This window comes from Hevea brasiliensis, chromosome 1 (genome assembly GCF_030052815.1).
Source record: "Hevea brasiliensis isolate MT/VB/25A 57/8 chromosome 1, ASM3005281v1, whole genome shotgun sequence".
Lineage (NCBI taxonomy): Eukaryota > Viridiplantae > Streptophyta > Magnoliopsida > Malpighiales > Euphorbiaceae > Hevea > Hevea brasiliensis.
The window spans coordinates 13,942,659-13,961,054 of NC_079493.1; the positions used below are offsets into that span (position 1 = coordinate 13,942,659).

General features: G+C 31.3%; 3 protein-coding genes across 3 annotated transcripts; all 3 read left to right on the forward strand.

Annotated features, from left to right (window-relative positions):
• The first annotated feature begins 5,204 nt into the window (after window positions 1-5,204).
• Window positions 5,205-7,642, forward strand: LOC110646329 (F-box/WD-40 repeat-containing protein At5g21040-like). Its single transcript, XM_021799732.2, has one exon. It carries the CDS (start codon window positions 5,857-5,859, stop codon window positions 7,474-7,476), a length of 1,620 nt encoding a protein of 539 aa, XP_021655424.2. The 5' UTR covers window positions 5,205-5,856; the 3' UTR covers window positions 7,477-7,642.
• Window positions 7,643-9,502: 1,860 nt separating this feature from the next.
• Window positions 9,503-12,794, forward strand: LOC110646331 (GDSL esterase/lipase At1g71250). Its single transcript, XM_021799734.2, has 3 exons — window positions 9,503-9,913; window positions 10,718-11,347; window positions 12,280-12,794. Exons 1-3 carry the CDS (start codon window positions 9,664-9,666, stop codon window positions 12,522-12,524), a joined length of 1,125 nt encoding a protein of 374 aa, XP_021655426.2. The 5' UTR covers window positions 9,503-9,663; the 3' UTR covers window positions 12,525-12,794.
• Window positions 12,795-14,192: 1,398 nt separating this feature from the next.
• LOC110646328 (protein ACCELERATED CELL DEATH 6) lies at window positions 14,193-17,775 on the forward strand. Its single transcript, XM_021799731.2, has 3 exons — window positions 14,193-15,043; window positions 15,805-16,337; window positions 16,850-17,775. The coding sequence occupies exons 1-3, from the start codon at window positions 14,212-14,214 to the stop codon at window positions 17,648-17,650; spliced, it is 2,166 nt and encodes a 721-aa protein (XP_021655423.2). The 5' UTR covers window positions 14,193-14,211; the 3' UTR covers window positions 17,651-17,775.
• The last annotated feature ends 621 nt before the right edge of the window (window positions 17,776-18,396 follow it).

Sequence of the window (18,396 nt, forward strand, 5' to 3'; positions counted from 1 at the left end):
AACGGGGAGTTTTTGACTCATCCGACCTGTAGCTCACCCTTCACATACTTATAATAACATAAAGTCAAATGGGAGCTCAGCTCCCTCATCTAGTCCAACATACATGCATATAATAAGTTTACAGGTCCAACATGACAAATTATATTACAGACCCAAATCAAATAAATATTTCTAACACATGTAGAAATTCTAGGAGTTAACAGAATTATACAAATATTACAAACATTAATAAACGATCTGCGAAGAAGAAAAACAGGTTAACCACAACAATAATCCTCTTGTAGCCTGAAAAAATAATTGAACAGGAGTGAGCGTTTGACTCAGAGAGTAAAATATCAATTTTAACCATAATCTCTATAGCTATCTAAAGCTAATGTACCCTGTTGAGTTAAATGCAACACCGTCATAAATTTCATACAAATCACATCAAAAAGGGAATTTGGAGTACTCACACATCTGATAATGTCAAACAATACATATACAGGAGCTAATCCCCTATACAGCCCTCTTAATCCAACCTCTGCCAGCGAAGATCTCAAGTCGGACTTTCGCTCAATAAACCAAATACGGGGTCCCAGCGAAGAACTCAAGCTGTGTCTACCCCGAAGGACCAGGTCCTAGCAAAGAACTTAAGCCGTGTTTACCCGTCCTGTCCATATCCAATACCATGCCACACGCACGCCACGCACACACACTGCTCCAAATTATTACAAGCAACATCCATGGCACTTTAACAGTTGTGAATGCAACATAAAACGTGCTTAGAGTTTAATTACATAGATACATATTTATAAGTGATGCATGGGCATGCTTGAACATATAATAATATCGAAATTATAATTAAAATTAATATTTTACTCACAAACTTAACCGCAGTCACTGTAGCGGCTGGGCGGAGGAGGAAGGCTGTCCTGGCTCACCTGATAATTTTTATCACAATTATTTAATAAATTTAACTCTATACAAACTAAGAAAAGATCAAAGATGTCCTAAGTCGTGCCGAAAATCCGGCAGAGTCTCCCCTATATCTAGGACTAACCCAACCTGCAAAAGGGTTTAAAACGCACTTTTATATCCACAAACCCTACACCCACAACTCAATCACATCACACAGCCCCTCCTGGGCCCATCCAAATAGTCATCAATCATAATATATAAAATTACAATTTAATCCTTATAATTGACCCTTTTGCAAAAATTACCCAAATGAGCTCTAAAAATTTTAAAACTTTGCCCCGCGGTCCTTAGCAATATTACTAAGCTAATGCAAAAGGAATCATAATTTTCTGAGCTACCATAAATATTTTATGGATTTCTAATCCAATTCAAGCACTAGACAATTAAGAAAAAGTAAGGTTCGGATTTATCTATACTGATTCTGACCTCGTGAACGAGCTCGGAACGTCTGACAATGGTGGAGTAGCTAAAATCTCGACCCAATTCCGAGACTTTTTTGATAGCCTGTCTGTCTGGCCGGAAATTCACAAACTAGGCCAACTGTCGAATTTTCGCGAATTGAAGGTACCTACACGAAGCCTACAACATGGGGGTTACTATATAATTTTTACGGAATTTTTTAAGCTCATTTAATACTCAGAAAAATACTATGAAGTTTCGTGGGATCCACCGAAAAACGGTGTCAAAAAATTTTGAAATTTATATTGCCGCGAAGCTCTCGACGAGTGGAGCGCTCTGGTACTCTCGGTTTTCTCGTGGGGTTCACGGTTTGTGAGAAATTTAGCCCAAAAATCGAAATGAGCTAAAACTTCCAGAACAAAAATTGGGCAAACTGCTCAATGGATATTGGTGTTATTGGTATCTATGGAAAGCTCTCGATGTGTAAATGAGTTTAGACACAAGACCTGACCCCAACGGTGGCCGAATCGACCGGATTTTGGCCGGGAAGCCGAAATGGCGCGCGCGTGCAGGTGAGCTTTCACGGGCGTTTTCGCACTGACGTCGTCCGTGGGGAGGCATCTGGGCACAAGGCGAGGTGGGGAGGGCTGAGTGGCGACGGCGAGGCTTGGGGAGGAGGGAGGAGAGAGAAAATGGGAGAGAGAGGAAGGGCGACGGGAACACGCGGGGAGAAGAAAAAGAAAGAAAAAAGCCTGTCCAATTCGAATGGTCCGATCCAGTCCAGTTCAATTTTGCTGGTCCGATTCAAGATACAAAATTTTAAATTTTTACTTTGCCTTGGGACCGAAAATGAGGCCCAAAAATTTCAAAAAAATTCTAGAAAACTCAGAAAAATTCGTAGAGTCTAAATATATTTTTAGTTTTGCCACATGATCTTTAAAAGTTTTATATTTTCGAAAAATCGAACCCGATTTCTAAAATTCGAAAAATTTCAAATAATTTCCTAAAATTTAAATAAAATAAAATATTAATATTACTCACAAAATAATAAATTTAAAAATTAGGGGTGTTACATGTAAAATTTTTAGAATTTATAAATTTTAAAATATTTAAAATTTTGTTTTAATTTATTTTCTTTATAAATTGAATTATTGGTATTTGGTAATCCTTAACTTAATAATTTTATTTCAAAATATATAACATATTTAATATAAAAGTTTTCAAGTAATATTTTTTTTAATATATACAAATACATATATATGTAATAGTATAATATCAAATAAAATATTATATAGAAAAATGTCGAACACAAACACTTCATTAAAAATAAAATATGAGTACTTTATAATTCTTAAAAATATGTGAATATCTAAATTTTAATTTTTTTTAAAATAAAAGAAATATATATTTATAATTCACATTAATGTAGAAAAACATAGCTAAAACATAAAAACTATTAATCAAAATTGACATTTAATATAATTAAGAAATAATAATTTTACTTAAAAAATTTTTTAATTTACTTTTTCTAATTATAAATTTAATTATTGGTATTAGATAGTGTTTTACTTATTAATTTTATCTTAACTAATTTTGAAATTTCTTTTTAACTTTTTTTAATTATATATTTAATTATTGGCATTAAATAATTCTTAACTTAATAATTTTATCTTAATTAAATTTGAAATTTATTTTATTTATTTTTTAATTATAAATTTATTTATTAGTATTACGTAATACTTAATTTAATAATTTTATTTTAACTGATTTAGAAATTTTATTAATTTATTTTTAATTATAAATTTAATAATTATCAACCCTTTTACTCTAATTAAGCACTGTGAATTTGATATACCAAAAACCTTTTTAAATATTAATACTATTACATTATTTTGCATATACTAAAAGATTTTTTTTTCTAATTATCTAGAATTATAATTTTAACTTTAAAAACCTTTATTTTTATAATTTCTTATATTTTAATTCGATCAATTATTTCAATTTAAACAAAATACTACTAAATCATATATATATATATATATATATATATATATATATATATATATATATAATTACTAAATTTTTTGTCAATATATAGAGACAATAAATAATTGGCAAAAAGACTTTTATATTTTGGCCCTTAAAGTATGGACCATTTGTCATATAAATTCTTAAAATATTTCGAGTCCAAACAAGCTTTTCAAATTTAAAAAATAGATCAAATAAATCTTTTTAATATTTTTGGGATAAATAAACACTTTAACTTTTAAAAATAGATAAAAGAAAAACTATAGCTTTCCTTTAATATAAATCCAGCTAAAAACATGAATGAAAATTTTTTAATACACAAGGTCTTCATCAATATATCTGATTTACAATATTTCAGTAAATATCTGTTGCACCTTAGAGTAAATTGATAAATTATTCTTTATTGAACTTAGAAAGAAACTTCTTAATTCATTTGACAAAAAATAATTTATCAATCTACTTAATGCTACAACAGATATCAATTGGATGTTGTAAATCAAATATGTATAATTACGGATGAAAACTTTATGAACAGCCTTAGTTGAATTTATATTAGAAGTAAATTATAATTTATTTTTTTTTATAATTTTTAAAAGTTGAAGGGTTTATTTATCCTCAAAGATTTATTTAATATATTTATAAAAATTTAAAAGGCTTATTTAATTTGTTTTTAAAGTTAAAGGACTTAGTTATACGTCAAACTATTTAAAATATTTATGTAACTATTTAACATAACTTAAAGAGATTAAATAAACGTTTTACCTAAATAATGTAAATGGAATTAAGTTAAATAAAAATTAAAAATAAAAAAGCTTTTTAAAATTAATTGACGCCTTTCTTTTTTCTCATAAATATTATAATATATTAAAAATATTTTTATTATTTGACAAGTTTTGCTTCCTTTCATATAAATTATACATTATTATAGATATAAATTATGGAATTATAATTTATATTGTAAATTAATTTTTTGAAGTTCGTATAATTTATTTTATAATAATATTAAATTAATAATTTATAGTACACATAATTGTTTTATGTAATTTCAAATACTTGTTTTCTAAATATAATAAATAATTATTATTTACAAAATTTCTGTTAATAGTAATGTTATATGGAGTTTGCTTGATAGAAGCTGTCGGTGTCACTTTTTTAAAATTTTTTTTTAAAATAATTTAATAAGAGAATATTAAAAAATAATTTAAAATTAAAATTAATAAATTTTAATTATAAAAATATTAAAATAATAAAATAATTTTTAAAATTATTTTTTAACAATATTTAACATAATATTTTTTTCTCGAAAAACGATTTTGGTCCCCAACTTCAATACTAATAAATGATTAAAAATACTAATAAATGATTAAAAATATTAAAAATTAATTGAAATACTTATAATTATTAAAATTTTTTTAGAGATAAAGAAATATTCCCTCAAATATTAAAAAAAAGCTAAATAATAAAAAAAATTTAAATAATAATAAATTTTTTTAATGTTATCAATTTAATCTTAAATTATTTATATTATTTTATTGAAAAGTTACTTTTTATTTAAAAAATAAAAATCACTAAATGGATAAATTTTTTTTAAGAAATTAATATTAATAATATTAAATTATTTTTATTCATAAAAATAAAAATTAATATGAAAATTTAAGGATTAAATTTTTACAAAATAAAAAAATTTGATTAAAATCTTAAAAAGTTATAAAGTTTTAATTTTTTTAATTATTTAATTAAAAAAAGTTGTAAAAAAGCAGAGTAAGTAGTTGCACGGCACGGCGGAGCTCCGATTCCACGCCACAATGAATATACCGACAGACAGCACATAGCCAAATGCTTATGTCCTCCGCACCTCCTAAATAATCGTACGGACCATAGCATCCCAGGAATGTTATTCCTTTAATCTTGGCCGTCAAATCAGATTACTTTGCCTCTAAGTCGGTGATTTTCCATAGTCTGATTATCCTCCCCCATAAAAAGAATTCTGCTTTGTTCTTGATCTCTGTCTCGTCTTCCCAGATTCCAAATTTCCCTTCACGTTAACCTAAACTATATCGATTAGACGATCGGGCTTGAATCTCTAGAGGGTACGTTAAAGAAACCCAATCATCATTCTATTAATGTCTAATTTGTCTTTAGTTAGATTTCTTTCTTGAAGTTTTCTCGTTCTCTTCTTATAGGATCATTTGATTTTTTGAATTGATTCTAACTGCCTTGCATTCATTAGTATTTGATCTTTCTTGTATTTGTTTTGATTTTCAGTTTATGTTTAATCTAGTTTGCTTCTTCAATTATTTGGGTTTCGTAGGTTTTGAATTGTAGGGTTTCTTTGGGTTTTCGTTTGATTCTCTTCAAATTTTGTATTTTGGGTTTAAATTGATTCTGGGTTTAAGTAATTTTAGCATTTTGAATTAGGGATTTGGTTTTCAGCTCCCTTCAATTTTTTGCTTAGGTTAACTATTCTTTTTTATGGCATTTGAATGCCAAGGAAGCACTGAGGTGTCGAAAAATTACAATTTTGAGGATAATTCGAATCCAAAAGCTAAAAATTCTGGAATTGCTAACCACATATTAGATTGTGATTACAAGACGGCAATTTCAATAGCTGATTGTTCAAAACAGCTGCCTTGTAATGAGGTTTTGCCCAATTGTCCCCGGTCAATCACCGACCTTCCTCCGGCCTTGATTTGTGAAATCCTTAATTTTCTTGAGCCTAAGGAGCTCGGTATAGTTTCCTGTGCATCAACCATTCTCAATAGGCTTGCATCTGAGAACCACGTTTGGAAGGAAGTCTACTGTGAGAGATGGGGACTCCCATCGGTGCCTGCACCACTGGGAGTGGGGCTTTCAGATGAGAAATCATGGAAGGAATTGTTTGTGGAGAGAGAGTTTAGGAGTAGGACTTTCTTGGGTCGTTACAGCATCGATATTTTGTATGGTCATTCAGAAGCAGTTAGAACAGTTTTCCTTTTGGCTTCTGCTAAGCTCATTTTTACTTCTGGGTATGACTCTATTGTTCGAATGTGGGACATGGAAAATGGGTTATCTATTGCATCTTCAAGGCCCCTTGGTTGCACTATTCGAGCTGTTGCAGCAGATACAAAGCTTTTGGTTGCTGGTGGAACTGATGGTTTCATCCAAGGCTGGAGGGCAGTGGAGGCGGTCCCATACTTGTTCAACCTTAAGGGTTCTGAGGACCCAAATACTGAATTTAAACTTTGGGAGCATGGGGGACCAATAACATCTCTTGCATTGGACCTCATGAGGATTTACAGTGGCTCTTGGGACATGACTGTTCGTGTATGGGATCGTTCTTCTCTGAAGTGCTTAAAGGTCTTGAGACATAGTGACTGGGTATGGAGCCTAGCTCCACATGACACTACGGTAGCTAGCACATCAGGTTCAGATGTGTATGTTTGGGACACTTGTAGTGGGACTCTGCTTACTGTCATTAATCATGCTCATGTTGGTAACACTTATTCTCTGGCAAGAAGCCACACAGGGGACTTTCTTTTTACTGGAGGAGAAGATGGGGCAATACATATGTTTGAGATCATAGGTCACCGTCACATGGCAAATGTTTTTAAGGTTGCTACTTGGATTCCTCACTCTGGTCCTGTGTATTCCCTTGCGTTCGAATTTCCATGGTTGATTTCAGCTTCTAGTGATGGTAAGTTGTCATTGATAGATGTTAGAAAACTACTAAGGACAAGCAGACGCTCTTTAGGAAAGAATGTTTCAAGGGTAAAAAATGTGGACTACAGTGTGGAGCCACCCCAAAGGATGCTACATGGATTTGGGCCCAATTTGTTTTCGGTGGACATTGGTGCTGACCGTATTGTATGTGGAGGAGAGGAGGGTGTTGTTAGGATCTGGAACTTTACACAAGCTTTGGAAATTGAGCAGAGGGCTCGAGCTTTAAGAGGAATACGATTGGAGAATCGGATGAGGAGGCGCAAGCTCCAAATAGAGATGAACAAAGGTGCACGAACTGACCAGTGTTCTATGGCAGCCAAGAACTCTATGCATGGAGATAGGAGTAATGTCTGGCACGGCAAACGTGGAATAAGTAGCAAGGTGAAGGCTTAGCAACAAATAGCAATTACTAAATTCTTCTAGGTGCAATGACTCTCTACCATGTGGATAATTAAGTAACAGATTTATACAATTATGGTTTAAGCATGCCAAGTTGTTGATTGTAGTTGGTTTTTTCTTTTCCAATAGCATTTGGCTTTTAAAGATAAGTTTCATTTTATGGTGGTTTGAAGATGTGCTTGTTAGAATGGTTTATATCTTTTTGCAACTATCAATTACTGGTTGTTCTCGACTGCATTTGTCATCATTTTTCCTAACTTGGAATTCCCCCAAGAGGTGTCATGCTTGAGCTTGATCACTAATTTTATGTGGATATGCTTGCACATGGACTCAATTTCCATAATTTTGCTCTAGTTTTCTTAGAATTTTTTACGTTGCTTAAATCGTTAATCCTCAATGCATGTAGACTTGTATAAGGGTGACTGGGTACGTGTCACACTTGAGGGTTGATGTAGGCAGCCTTTCTCTTTGCAAAGAGGCTGTTTTTTATGACTCGAATCTGGGACTTTCAAGTCATTTATATATATGCATGTATAAAGAATTCTTTGAACTTATAATCTCTTGCACTACAAGGGATGCGCTTACTATTGAGCTGGGAGCTAGAAGAGGACTTGCATATAATTTTAGCTACGCAAGAATTTTACAAGCCAGTTGTTTTTTTGGTCTGTGATTAAGGGTGTTGCTCGTCTTCGGAGTATCCTTTTCCATTAATTAACAGAGAAGCTTTTTGAAGGAAGAAAATTCAAAATAACTTTACCTGCAGTGTTCTTTCATGTGTGGTTTTCTTGCAAGTATAATTGAATATTTGCTAGATATTAATTTATGATAGCTTAATTAATATACTTTGATTTCATTATAATAAAGTTTTTTTTTTAAATAATAGTTAATTAAATTTTCATAAGGATTTAATCAATTGTCTTTAACCAGCTGGGGCCAATTCTGCTATGGTAAATTTTACTATGATTTAATATTTGTAATTTATGCAAAAGGGGTAATTTTATAAACTGAATTATTAATTACATAATAGGCTGTATTTTGAAAACTATTAAATAAATATAAAATGAGTACTAGCGTAATGATTATCACATTTATAAATTATTTTTAAATATATTTAATTATGTAAAATTTGTTATAAAAAAATATATGAATTATTACTAAAATTATTGAAAATATTAGCCTCTGTGTTTAAAATTTAAATGTGCGGCAGGTGGAGTAATATATGTTGAACTTGAAATACTCAAGTTTAATTATCCTCTCTTATCTTTATAATAATAATTAAAAAAGACTTTATTTATTTTATGAAAATATTTAATATATTGAGACACTGAAAAAATTGCTAATAGAAAATATTTTTCTGATTTAAAGAAAAATTAAATTAGTTTTAAAGAAAATAATTTTTTCTGATTTAAAGAAAAATTAAATTAGTTTTAAAGAAAACAATTTTTTCTTTTTAAAAGAGAAAATTAATTTTTATTTTTTAAATTTTAATAATTTTATTAAAATATAAAAATATTATATAAATAAATATTATTAATTTAATATTATAATTAAATAATAAAAATTATTTTCATGTATAAAAAATAAATTTTGTGAAATAAACAAAGCATAAATGTTGCTGCTTGTATTCAAAATTTTCAATCGGAAAAGTTCTTTAAAAGAAATTCCCAATTTATATTTTACTTAACAAATTTGGTTTAGGCTTTTAGATTACTGTACTACAAGTTTGATTTTAGCATGTAACTTATATAAAACAACTGAATATTAGTTTTTTTTTTTTTTAAATTAAACCATTCATCTGTAAATTGCATGATATATTCTTAAAAATTGTATCCATCATTATTTTAATATGACATAATATTATCAATATAATTTATAAATAATATGATAAATTGAATTTATCTACTTAAAAAAAAAGATTATTTATTCATAAATATGTAAAGTTTTTTTTTTAAAAAATAAATAATAAATTTTACATAGTTTGCTCTTTCAAAACACCCTTTCACCTGGCCAACAAGCGCCAACGGTTTTATGTAACAGTTCCATCCAAGAAATTTAGAAACGAAAGCGCAGTGAAAAGCAAAACGGCGGGAACTAACGAAAGAAGAGCAGAGTTTCATCGTCGAACACCTGGAGATCACAATAACAACAGCGGCAGCAGCAGCAGCATCGGCATCAAGAACAATGGTTCTTCTCTTTCTTCTCGCTTTCTTGATGAGTGTGACCTGTAGCTGTAGCGTATCGCATGGACTGATCATCCCTGAGAAATATTCTCTAATGAGAAATGGATCGGCTCATGTCTCTGCATTGTACGTGATGGGAGACTCTTCTGTTGATTGTGGAGACAGCACTCCCTTGTACCCTTACATTCATCGCAATCTTTCTCTGCTTCCCTGTAATGGCTCCGATAGAACGCTTCTTCCCTATCTTCTTGGTACTCTTTCCTGAAACAATTCTCTTTGTTTACAATTCTCTCTCTTTTGGGCTCCCTTTCCTGAAACACAGTATGCAGTTTCTTTGTTCTACTTGAAATATTGAAATTTATGGTTATTATTTGTTAAAATTCATACAAGAAGTGGGGTCTTGGATTTTCTTTAATTGGTATCAAATCATGCTTTGTAAACTAAGCGTAACTGTTGATTAAATTCAGTTTCTAAGTCATATTGTTGCTTGCAATGTCTTTTTCAATACGAATTTATCCAAATTTTTTTTTTTATTTTTCGTTTTTGTTTCTGTTTTATTCAGTTTTCTATCTTCATTAAATTTTTCTTTCTACATACTAGTAAGAATCGTGAGAAAACAGTTACACTGGATCACTTAGAAGCATAGTAGTTCGATTATTGGCAGAATACATTTGGCTTGGGGGAGATCATATTCAATAGTTTATCTGCACTTAGCAAATGGTCATTTGATTTTCTCATGATCTTTATTTCGTGTACTGAAATTATTTACCAATGATTCTTATTCCCAACAACCCTGCACTTGATTCACCCTCTTTTCTAGGCTGGGACAGAGGGGATGTATCATCCTACAAGACACTGTTACATTTCTGTGTGTTGAGATATAGATGCAAATATATCATCTCATAAATGGTTAAAAAATGACCAACCAGTCTGTAATCTTTAGAACATACGACCACAAGTTTGAAATAGCATAGCATTTTGGCATTGGTTAGTTGTAGTATCTACATATTTGGTGCAGTTTATCAGTAACTAATGTGATTTTATGGTTGTTGCAGCTGAAAAGATGGGCTTGCGAAATATCTCTCCATTTTATGGTCAGAATGGCTCAATTGAAGGGATAAGACGCAGTTTGAATTATGGTTCAGCTCATGCAACAATCATGAAACCTGGTAGTCTGAGCCATCAGTCTCTTAACCAACAACTACGCCAAGTATTTGAAACCTTTCAGTTTTTGCAACTCCAGCTTAGCGAGGAAACTGCACAACATTTTATCAGATCCTCCATGTTTTACCTCTCATTTGGCAGAGATGACTATGTTGACCTCTTCCTTAGAAATTCTTCTGGCGTAATGCTCAAGTACAGTGGCCCAGAATATGCTCGGATTCTGGTCAATCAGATGGTTCTTGCAGTAAAGAGCCTTTATGATGCAAATGTTAGGAATATCATATGCATGGGAATATTGCCACTGGGATGCACACCACGTATGGTATGGGAATGGCATAATGTAACTACAATTGATGCCAGAAGGGGTTGTGTGGAAGAGATCAATGAGCTGGTTTTGCAATACAACATAATACTGGATGAGCATATTATGGAGCTAAAAACAGAGTTATCTGATGCTCAGATCATCTTCTGTGATGTATACCAAGGAATTATGGAGATCATGACCAATCCACTACAATACGGTATGAGCACATTTATCATCATCCTATTTTTTTAAACAATGTAACGTCAAGTTAATGTTTGTTTCAAAATCAGTAGTTAGAGAATTTTATGGACTAACCACTTTCAATGGCAAACTATGTGCATGTTTTGAAGTTGTGCAAGTAGGAAAAAAAAAATCTACACAGTGATTATGTCACAATCCAAAGTTCTTTTATTCTAAACCTGCGGTCTGTGAGAAAAGAAGTACTGTCAGTTACTTGTGTTTAAAATGAGCTTGTTGTGTTTGCTTTCACTTATTAAATTTCAAGTCGTTTGTGACCTTATTGGTCATAATTCCTTTCTAATGCCATCTTGTTTTGCTGTTCTTAGCAAAATTTTAATTGGCCGAATGCACCTTTTCACGCCTGAACTTTTATTAAAAAAATAAATAAATAAACCTTGTGGCACCCTCAACTTTAATGTCCCATGACACACTTCTCTAAAGTGTATCTTAATTACACTTTATAGGAGTTGTGTCATAAGAAGGTTACAAGAGTTGAAGTATGTTATGAGATATCTTAAAAGTTTAGGGTGCCATGGGGATTTTTTAATAAAGTTTAGAGGGGTGAACTTATGTATTCAACCGGTTTTGATTTGAGGTCAATAGATAAAAGTGATTGAGCAAAATTGCTCTTGAGACACATTAACAAATGATCTATTGTTAAGGAATCTTAAATCTTTCTGATATGCTGTATTAATAAACTCTAGAAGATGCCAATTCATCATGGCCTTCCATAAATTTAACACTTCAGTTGTTTATAGACAGAGATATGATGCCTAATCCAGAAGCTTTTGCTTTACATGGTCTCTGTATATGAACAGTGCATGCGCATATGGTAGTTTCTGCACAGTGAAATAGCACTACTTGAGGATCATGTATTTAATTTGTTGTGTCTCTCTTCCCATGGTGCAGGATTCGAAGATGTAAATAATGCGTGCTGCGGGCTTGGTCTGCACGGTGCAATTATTGGTTGTCTTTCTGCAGATATGGCCTGCAATCAGCCTTCAGCTTATGTCTGGTGGGATCTCTATAATCCTTCACGAGCAGTGAACTCCTTTCTTGCTGAGGCAATATGGTCTGGCCACACCTTTCCTGGCATTTGTCGTCCTATCTTGGTCCAGGATCTAGTTTACTCTCCAGTTGTGCATCTAACCTGAGTGCTGTCAACACAACGCATGCTTGATCAAATTGTTTTCTTGCCTTTGTTGCTTGAATTTTGGTTACATATCATGCTGGGCATCTCAGATTGATTGAATGCAGAATTCTTTGTTAGTGTGACACAGATTTGTGATGATATCTCCAATTACTCCTACAAATTGTTTCCTGTAACTCAAATCTTGTGTATATGAGGTGCTAATGCAAAGTTCTTGTGAATAATTGTGTCAAACAGCCTTGTTCCACATAATAGAAATTTGCTGTCTCGAACAGTTCTCATCTCAATCATGTGTATGCTGTTCTAATAGAGTTAAACTTCCAAAAAGACCTATATTTATTCATAATTATATTATTCACTAAAAAAAAAAAAAAACTCTAGTTTAGTAAGAGAAATAAAGTTTATAATTTTAAGATTATAAACCAAATGTAAAATTTACAATGAGAAAATATTATTTGGTGAATTTTTTTTTCATAAATTTAATAATAAAAAATTATATTGTTCATGATATTACTGCTGTAGTGACCATAAAATATTGTCCGTTTTTACTTTAGAAAATTCAAAAAGCCTAATTTTCAATTTAATTTATAATAATTATAATTAATTTTTATATTCTATAAAGCTTAGGTTATAGCACAAATTACTTCTAAAACATAACTTGACAAGGTCATTGAAAATTGACAAGACAATGACATTAATTTGAACCCATACAATAACTTTTTGAAAAATTTTCTTTTTTTTTTTCCTAAAGTCATTGAGAATTTTTGGAAAGAGAAATCAATCAAAATTTCAATTTTCTTATGAGCTTTCCAATATATTGATTGATGGAAAAATAATTAAGTAGGTATATGTGTTATCCATTAAATCTTGCATGGCATATTCTAAAGCTCATATAATTGCAATATAGAGTAACAAAAACAATAGAACAACAATTAATTAAATGGCTGGTGAATAATGAAAATATATTTAATTCAGGATAAATTATATTAACTGTCACTCAATTAATATAGTGATTTTATTTTGGTACAAAATTTTTCAAACTTTAATTTTATTTTAAGAAAAAGTCTTAAGATCTGTCGTAACAGATTTTTAAATTAAAAAAAATAAAATTACTCTTTTATCCTTTTGTTAATTTTTTTTTCTCATCTTAATGATTAAATTAATTAATAAAATTATTTTATTTTAACTAAATTTATTAATAAAATTATTAATTATATATGTTATTTTATTAAGTAAAATATATATAATCTGTAATGTTCTGGAAAAATAATAATATAATAATAATAAATTTTAAATTTTAAAATAATATTTTATTAATTAGATATTTTATTAATATTTTAGTTTTTTATATAAAAAATAAAAAATAAAAAATAATAATTTATAGATTTATTTTATTTTAATATTAATAAATAAATAATATGAAAATCAGTTATTGCAGATTAAAGACTTTTTATGAAAAAAATTTGAAAGATTTTAGTCTAATAAATTAAAATTGAGTAGTTGGTATGAAATAATTAATAATTGATGTAATTTATCCATTTAAGGCATATAAATTTATTAAATTGAACAAAATAAAAAATTGTTATAAATTAATAAATTTTAGTTTAGTAAGACCGGAGTTGTCTAGAGTCGTCTGGTTTCGAGTTGAAGTCTAAACCCAAGTCAAGTCTTTTGAATTAATCAACGATTTTATGGACACGTTATTGCGACATTTGTGGAACTCTTTCTGTAGTTCAAATCCACGAAGAGGTTTACCAATGGCAGGCTCGATCGATCTGAAAATAACAGTAATCGCAGCTAATGGAGAAAGCTGGGGCCAGAGGAGCAAGCGGCTACAAATGAGTACAGAAGCATTGCAACAATCTCTACAGCCTGCTACTAAAGATAATTACTTCATGGATCCTTCCCTGCGGGAAGCTGCAAGTGAAGCCAGTGTTCACAGCTTCATTGATGCTGTGGAACGAATTTCAGCAGAGAAAAAACTGTGTGTGTCAAGCATCATCAATCAACTTGGCCCCTCGGAAAATTCTTTGCTTCATATGGTGACGAGTTCGGGGAATGAAGAGATTGCCCAACTCATTGCATATCACTTTCCTTGGCTTATTTGCAAGAGGAATATCAAAGGAGATACTGCTCTACACATTGCTGCTAGAGGTGGCATGCTTAATACCATTCAAATTCTTGTATCCTGTGGAAAAGATTTCCCTAGCAAAGATTCTTCAGACTCATCTAGTACTGGTGGTCATGGGTTACAAAGGATAAAAAATGTACATGGAAACACTGCTTTGCATGAAGCTGTGATGAATCGTCACCATGATGTAGCTCAGTTCTTGATCTCTGCAGATCCACAAGTGTGGTATTATCAGAACAAGGAAGGCTGGTCTCCTCTCTATATGGCTGTCAAAATAGGCGACTTTCAGATTTTTCGATTGCTTCTGCAAGCTCCAACAGGGCATAGTGATTTAGTTAATAAGCTTGAAGGAAACCCACCAGCTCATGCTACCATTATCGAAGGGAAAATAGGTACCTGTGGCTATCAGCCTGCTTCTACTCCCTTTAATTAGCTATTACTCAATTCATTTTCCTTTCCTTGGTAATTGTTTCCACCAGTCAATCTTCTTCTCCTTCGGCCATTTGATGTTAAATTTTGTTGGAATGCGGCAAAGTCCACAACAGTAGGATAAGAAATAGAATAGCCCAAAATTACGTTAGGGCCAGAATTTGATGGGTTTACTCACAACCTTAGGGCCCAGACTTCAACATGGCATTAGAGTAGACCAGTCAAGGTCCAGTTCAAGATTTGAATTGGATCGAAATCAAAACTTAAAATAAGTTAAAGGTACGGTTTAGGGTTTAAAATACAAATGGCAGTAAGTCCAGTTTCGATTCTATTCCTAAGCCTTGAATTGAAAATGAGCCGGTTTTTGATATCATTTTAAGAAAAAGGGTCCGGTTTAATTTAACTGAATTGAAAATAAGCCAATTTTTGATATCATTTTAAGAAAATGGCTCTGGTTTAACTTAACTTTAAGGGAGGAGTATCCAAACTTTATAAAAACCTTAATGTAAGTCAATACCAGGAAATGAAAGCAGAATTCATTCGGATCCTCCCACATATTCAATCTTTTTTTAGCAGTTTTTCAAAGATCTTTATCGTTAATGCAACCTCCATTTTGCTCATTCATGGATATCAAACCAATGTGAGATATTAACAATACGAGAACAAATGAATTTTATTTAGGAATAACCGCCTACTTTCCATAACTCTTTTCGTGACATTACAGATATGCTAGAAGAGATGGCAAAGGTAAATCCAGAGCTCATGCAGTTAAAAGATGGAAAAAGAAGAAATGTTCTTCACTGGGCAGCACACAGAGGTAATATTGATGCAGTTAGGTTTCTTTCAAGCCAATTTCCAAGTAGCATGTTTGAAATGGATAATAAGGGCTTCCTTTCCATTCACATTGCAAGCAAAAAAGGGCACGTTAAGGTAATAAAGGAGTTGCTTAAGCAATGGCCATATCCAGAAGAGTTGCTCAACAAAGAAGGTCAGAATATTCTTCATGTTGCTGCTAAGAGTGGAAAAAATAATGTGGTGAAATACATTCTTGAAACTCCTACGCTGGTGAAGCTTTTGAATGAGAAAGACATAAATGGAAACACTCCATTGCATTTGGCTGCAATGCACTCCCATCCTGCTGTTGTTCTAACTCTAACATGGGAGAAGAAAACAAACATAAATCTGCTCAACAATGAAAGCTTAACAGCTTTTGATGTCAGTCCCAGGTTCTCCAATGGTGGGATACGAGCCCAATACGTATGAATCCTGGATAGAAAGAGCTATCAGCTCTACTATCCTCTCTCTCTTTCTACATTATCTAATTTTCAACTTACAATTTCATATTCATTTCCATTATTTTGAGTATTTTATTATAAACATAAACAAAGATATATAACCCACCCCAATTAATTTAAAATTAAAGCTTTGTTATCATAATTGTTATTATAGCTTTTAGATCACAAAGATAGAATTAGAATAGAGATGGAAATTATTAGTATTAGATTCCACAGTAAACTGATGGATATATGTGTTTGAAAGTTACTTTGACCTGATTCATCATGTACGCAGTAATAAATATTTAGGTCCCACTTATTTTACATGTGGGTTCTACATACATATTGTGTGTTGAGTTTATGAATAGGTCTAGGCAAGAATTTCTCAAGTTTACCAAAACCATTTAAGAAAATTTAAGCCATTATTTCATACAAAATAGGAAGTTTATTGCTTACTATCAGGCATCAGGATCTAATCTTTGATTTACTTTGCAGAATTTTACAAATGGTGCTTTGTGGTCTGTTGGTATTGGTCGTCGAAATTTAGATCTGATGATTCACAAACAAAAGAGGCAAACTTCCAAGAGGAGAAATTCAATCAAAATTGAATGGTTCAAAGAAAGGATTGGTACCTTTTTACTGCTGCAAACTCTTGTGGCCACAGTGACCTTTGCTGCTGCTTTAACTGTGCCTGGTGGATATAATAGCTCTGAGCACCAAGAAAAAGGAATGTCAACTATGTTAAACAAGCATATGTTTCGATTATTCGTGATATGCAACACCACAGCTTTTTATAGCTCCGTCATCGGCATTTTCTCTGTCCTCTATATGATGATAAGTGATATGTTTTTAGTAGCAATAGTCTATTTCTTCTCATTATTTCTTTTTGCATTAGCTCTTTGCATGATGTCTGTGGCATTCATGGCTGCAATCCATCTAGGAGTAAGCCAAGTTTCTTGGCTTGGCTCCTATACTCTCATCACAGGAATCATCTCTGTTGTCGTTATGTTGCTGATGTTTGCAGCACATTCATATCCACTTGGACTTAGGCCACGTTTTTTTAGATATATTTCCTACTACTTCACTCGTGCAGTCGTTCCCCTATTAGGAAATTATGCCAAGCTTCCTCTTGACAAGGCTAAAGAATTTGAGCATAGAGACGAAATGCAGCATGAAGGGTCACAACAAGTAAGAAAAGATGTACAAGAAGAGTCTCTGCCTCAAACGCAAAACAAGGAAGAAAACTCGCTGCAGTTAAGGTCTTCGATTGGCAGGACGAAATTCAATGTAATATAACGTAATTGTTATTCTATCTTTATGTTTTGTTTCAAAATAAAAGTACAAATAGTGCAATTTGTGGTAAATTTTACTTTAATATTTAGTTTACTTGTGGTAATAAAAATAAAAAAGTGATAATAACTGTAATAATTAGTAGCTGAATTGTGATAATAGTAGAGTGGTGATGATGGCTAGATGGTGGTAATGATGATAGTAGCTGAGTGGTGATGGTGGTGACAATAATAAAAGTGACGTTTGAATGGTGGTAATGGTAGTGAGCCAAATGGCTCGATGGTAATTGTGATAAAGCTGGGTGGTAGTAATAATTAAGTGATAACAATAATAATAATCATAGACTAATAATGGTAGTGGTTGTAAAATGTTAGCCGCAATGATTGTTTAATAATAATAATAATAATAATAATAATAATAATGAAAGAAATAAATTGAAATAATAATCATAATTGAGTTGAAGTTTATTTACATTACACGTATTAGATTTTTTTATTTAATTATGAAAAATTAATATAATAAAATAATAATTATATCATATAACTAATTATACTTTCATCTATCTCTATATATATATATTATGCCTTAACTATATCTTATATTTAACAGGAGATTAAGAGACAAAATTTTTGTTAGAAAAAGAGAACAAGAGAGAGTAGCTGCTCAATTTTGGACATCGCATTCAGCGTTCTTAGAATTATCACTTATTTTAATTTTTAAAGTAACAGTTAATTTTAATTTAGGATAAATTA